Raw genomic sequence first — 6,000 nt, 5'->3', positions numbered from 1 at the left:
CTCTGACTCCCATTTCAGTCAGCTATGCTATAAAGAGGCTATTCTTTTATAGTACAAAAAAGCACAGTACACCATTGTAATCTTAGAAACAGTCACTGTTTATGTCTTCGATGGCCTTGTTCACAATAGTACTAACAGTCAAATGGCCCAGAAGTTCCCATTTTAGCAGCTGTGAAGAGAAAAAGTCATAAATAAAAAAAAAAAAGTTGCAAATGGGTCTAAGAAATTTGCAGCACAAGTGGAGCTTTATTTTTCATACAGTAATTCTATTCTGTTAGTTCAGAAAGCAGGATTCGTAGGTAGGGACCATGTATTTTATATTTATGAAAGCATCTTCTCCTCCATGCCGTTCAAAAGCTTCCAACGTCTCTTGAATCAGATCTCCAATGTTTTCCCGCTTTTGTTGACTGTAGTCAATCCCGTCTCCTGAATTAACTGAAAAAAGAAAACTCTGGTTAGTTTGCAACTTTTCTGTAAATTCATAATACAGAATAGTTTTTGTATGTATGTTATTATGAATTACTAATATAAAGTAGAAGGTTTTGCAAGTTTGTAATATTATCCACACACAAGATAAACAACAGATAATAACTGTGAAGTTTATTTACTAGATTGAGAACCGTGTTGCAAAACATAATCTGTAGGCCTTGCTCTAAAATAGCAAATTTAAGGAATTTTCAAACACGTATTTTATATTTGCAGTTCAGTTATCAATCCACCACAATTCATATTTTAGAGAACAAACTTCTATATTAGTAAAAGACGAACATCATTTATTTAAAGTGATATCCTATTTCTGTACAGTTTATGCTAACTGCTTTCACCAAGTGTTTTAGAATAACTCATTGTCTAAAAGAGTATATCTCTGCCATTCTAGATATTGTGTAAGATACTTAAAAAGTTGCTTATGTATCACTTTTGACAAACATATTTTCAAGGATGCTGAATGCAATTTTATATTATTCATATTAAGCATATCCATAAAAAGTAACTAGACTTTTGCGATGTCACCCCACCCACCATTTATTATTTTATTAGGTGCCCCACCACGTGAGCATGGGTCCCTTTTTAGCCACTGACTGCTTGCTGTTTAGTAGACATGTCCATTTGTGCGGCACAGAGAGTAGGTGCCGGAGGGATGATTTAACCTTCCTTATTTTCTAAGTATTTCTACTTAGTATTAGTAACATTGTCTGAAAGACCAACGTTATGAAAAGGAAGGGCTTTTGGTAATTTTGATCTTTCAGCTTCTTAGTAGATAGCTCCCTAATCCTTGTAAAATTGCCATAAGGATATGAAAAAGGAGCTATCTACTAAACAGCTCCCTAATTTGGTACCCTTAAATATAACATTCACACTTAGGGAGTTATCTACTAAATGGTTGTAAGATGCAGCTGCGGCATAGATCGCTATTTTGAATGAAATTCCGAAATGAAAATAATGTCCAAATTGTGTCCAAATTTAGTTTGGACAATTCAAATTGTTTTTTTTCCATTATATATATATATATATATATATATATATATATATATATATATATATATATATATATATATATATATATATATATATATATATATAATGAAATGCAAATAGTTAAACCAGTGGTTCCCAAACCTTTTAGGTTCAAGGCGCCCTTAATATTTCAGTATTTCTCCAAGGCACCCCAAGTCAAAATTTCTAGGTTGCATATCTGTACAGCGCTGCGGCATTTACTGGCGCTATAGTGTAATGTACAGTGTTGGTGTTTGAAGGGGTGCTTGTATATAGTTATTGTGTTTCAATACAGGGGTCTGTTTGTGTGTAATGTTTGCGTTTGATTGCAGGGGTGTGTCTGAATGTAATGTTCACTTTGAATTGTGGATGTACATGTGTGTGAAGTATTTGTGTTAGAGTGAAGGGGTGTATTTGTATATTTATTTATTTTTGTGTTTGAATGCAGGTGTGTGTGTGTAATATTTGAGTTAGATTGCAGGAGTGTGCTTTTATGTTGTGCTGGTGTTTGGCTGCTTGGTTGTATGCACATACACTACCACATACATACTTACACAGATATTCATGAAGATTAACACACTGATTCATATAAATACACCGACACATACACACAAATTCATATAGACACCGGCACATACATACATTTAGATACACACAGACACATACACACACATAGATACACACCGACATATACACACATGCACCCTGACACACACAAACATTGATACATGCCCACACCATGACACCGATACACACATTGACATAAAAACACACACCCTGACACACAGACGCACATACACAGATGTGTGTGCAGACACAGAAGCACACTGAAATATATATATATATATATATATATATATATACATATACATACATACACACACACACAGATGCACACCCTGACACACACACACATACACACACTCATACTCACACACACACTCAAACTCATACACACACTCATACACACACTCACTCATACTCACACTCACACACATACGCCCACTCATACTCACACTCACACACATACACACTCATACACAAACTCATACACCCCCACATACAAACACTCATACACACACACACACACTCAAACTCTCACACACACACACATACACACACTCAAACTCATACACACTCAAACTCATACACACTCAAACTCATACACACACTCACACACACACACACACACGTGATTTTTTTTTAATATCCTCAGTCACCCTCCTCTCAGCTTACCTCATGTGACAGGAGGGTGGCTTGGATTCCTGCTGCTGGTGGAAGTGAGGGGTCTGGAGCTCTTCGTGCTCCTCTCCCATCACGCTGCAGCTGCCTCCTCCCACGTTGCCTCCCTGCAGGATGCTGGGTGGAAGTGACAGTGTCATTTCCTCCCATCCAGCAGACATTACAGGGATCAGGTCGCGGTCTCAAAGAACCGCAGCACCTGACTGGGCCACTGTTTAGCAGTAATGTTTCCCTAGTGCTATAATCATAGCACCGCGGCACACAGTTTGGGAACCACTGAGTTAAACTATGTATAGTTTAATGGTCTCTGCAAAGAACTGGAATGGAGAATAAGATAAATAACAATATTAGTTATTATTTTTAATTTCATCAATGGGAGGTCTGGGGAAATAAAAACACCAATTTTGTATACCTAATACTAATTTGTAATCTAATATTCATTAATGTTTGAAATATTAAAATAATTTACAGTAACCATGGTTTTCCGGTTCAGTTCTAAACCCAAGCTAAAAATAGTATAGCATTATAAGACATCTACGACAGAAATATCTCATCCTTTCATTGTAAAACCTGCCAGAATTAAAGGTCCCCTATAATTCTGAATCATGAAGGCATTCATAGACTCAGTAAGGTGGCAATTTCTATTTATGTCGCATTTATTTTTCATTTATTTCAATTTGCTGCACTAGAAAGTTTTAGCATGTACGTTACTACAATTTTAAATTTCTTGTATTTAAAGCATTTAAACCAATATAAAAATTCAAATGAAATACAGAAAAAGCATTCTTGCTAAGACATTTTTTCCTGCTATGTTATAAAATGTAGATTTATTTAAGACAATATCTGCTATTGAACAAGAACAATCAAAACATATTGTGCAATTGCTGTAGTATATACTGAAACATATAATAAAGAGTGATATGAAAGTACAATAAAAGATGGTAAAATATCATGGGTGTTGTACCAAATTTACGGGGGACTCCCTTTAGCCCCCTCCTGGTATATAGAGTGGCCCAAATTAATTTCTTGCACCAGGGGCCCCGCTTTATCAGTTCAACCACTGACACAGATTTACATTTGATAAAGAAAACCATGGCAGTTACATAGAAACATAGAATGTGACGGCAGATAAGAACCATTCGGCCCATCTAGTCTGCCCAATTTTCTAAATACTTTCATTAGTCCCTGGCCTTATCTTATAGTTAGGATAGCCTTATGCCTATCCCACGCATGCTTAAACTCCTTCACTATGTTAACCTCTACTACTTTAGCTGTGTTAACAGGTTTATTTAAGGTGGTTTATTATTATTTATTGAGTAAGTCTATCCACTGACAGTGCTGCATTTTATTTCCCTGTCTTGAAATCAGATTCCTGAAAATTTATAAAGTGGGTCAGATAGTTTAGGGAGAGCAAGTTAAAACATCACAATGACAGGATAATGTTCCACAGCCAGAAAATGAATAGACGTGCTTCCATTGAGAAATGAGTAAAATCAGCATTTTATAGCTAGGGTCATCGCCCTAAAACAAATGTGCTAATTTGCACATCAACCTTACATTTACCCTTTTACGTAAACTGCTGATAAAGAAAGCCCCATTTACTGTCACAAACCTATGTAAGAATGCAGTAAGTATTACGTATTCACCCTTCAATGCTTTTCACAGTCAATTGAGAGGTTAAAATAAATACAAATTAGTAACTGGAAGCTTATTTTTATCTGTTATTAAATACAGAATAATAAATGAAAAACAAAGCGACACTGCCACACAACTAATCTAAAATAAACATTAAAATATATCTAATTTTGCATAACATGTAGTATTAAGACTCCTATAAAGTAGCACTTTTTTTTTTGAGGCTTTTAAAACCATCCAATCAGAGTTCAGATTAAGGCTGCTTAGTCATCAACAGCCTACAGATGCTCAGGCAACCTGAGAATATTCTTTTTCAAAATATTCAGTCATCGGAATGAAGACTGGGGATAATTATTATTTACTTTTTGAGTACTCTTTTTAGTCGCTTTTCTTTTTTTTTTTTTATAAGTTCTTAGTCTAGATTAAAAGTACAGTATATATTTTAACAGTGTTGTTGACAAAAGTTAGATCATCCCCTCTTCATTTGAAGGGATGGAAATGGTGGGCTAAGGGCTATTATAGGGAGAAGATGGGTTGCATGTATTAGTATTAAGCAGATGGCCAGATGCTTGGCATCCCAAGCCAGGCGCCATATACGGTTTCTGATTTATTTTATGTTTATAAATGTCTTTGTTGCTCTCAAATGTAGCATGTGATTAGTTAGGTTCTGGTTAGATAGTGGTTCCATCTGTCCATAGGAGTGCCAGAGCCAAAACTCAGGATGGGCACTGCTGGATTTTCTGACAAATTCTAAAATGTGGATGCAGCGGACCCTGGGTAACCCCGCTAATTCCCTTCCTTCAACTGCTCAGGAACCAATTAGAGTATAACAAGACCCATTTCCCCACAGTAACTGGATGACACACAATACAACAACATTTTATTGGCCACACACAACTTTTATGCACAACCCAATGCAAGGGGTCTTCCACACACCCTACCAGGGGTTATAACCCAGGATTCTTCATACCGGAGAGCCCAAGCGCAGCTATCCCTTTCTCGCCCAAATATGGAAAGCTCGCCACTCCAGCAAGGGGTCTCCCACCCCGGACGACAGGGGGGTCTTCCACCCAGGAGTCTCTGTGCCTGGGAGTCAAAGCGCAGGAAGGGAATTGCCCCTTTGTCGCCCAGGGACAGAAAAGTCTGCACGTGGGAAAAGAGCTGGTCTTTTTGTCCCCCAGGCACAGAAAAGCCCACTAAACTAGCCAGTGCCCCAAATGTGTCCACACCAAACTCAGGGACCCTCACAGCGGTACCTTCCTCGGCCAGTCCCAGTTTGCGCTGTCCCGGTGTGAAACCCAAACAAGGGAAGCGTCTCCTTTTGGGGTATGAATGCACTCATTAATTGTTTCCCTTGTGGTTTGAGGTTTCACACTGTTGCGAGGTGTAAACATTCTAACCTAGCGTTCTAAATAGGGTATGGGGGTGATCCCCGTTAAGGAGACAAATGGATTCTCCTCGTGGAAGCACTCCCGAACGGGAAGCGAGCACAATGCACAAAAATGCATGGAAACACATGTAATAGAAGGAGGAGATCCACGAACAGGCAGCGGTTCCACCACAGTAGAAATGCTACCAGAATGCTTGGTTGTAAAGGGAGAGAAATTAGCAGTAAATAATTAGCAGTAA

At 37.8% G+C, this 6,000-nt stretch overlaps 1 protein-coding gene across 1 annotated transcript in view; it reads right to left on the bottom strand.

Moving 5' to 3' along the window:
- Window positions 1–226: 226 nt before the first annotated feature.
- Window positions 227–6,000, bottom strand: part of PACRG (parkin coregulated) — a 483,004-nt gene continuing 477,230 nt past the window's right edge. The window contains exon 5 of the mRNA XM_063441222.1: window positions 227–435. Within this exon, the coding sequence (XP_063297292.1) occupies window positions 275–435 (161 nt within the window). The 3' untranslated portion in view covers window positions 227–274. The remainder of the gene's footprint in view (window positions 436–6,000) is intronic.

The sequence above is a fragment of the Pelobates fuscus genome, chromosome 2 (assembly GCF_036172605.1).
Source record: "Pelobates fuscus isolate aPelFus1 chromosome 2, aPelFus1.pri, whole genome shotgun sequence".
Lineage (NCBI taxonomy): Eukaryota > Metazoa > Chordata > Amphibia > Anura > Pelobatidae > Pelobates > Pelobates fuscus.
This window is presented reverse-complemented; position numbering and strand designations above follow the sequence as displayed.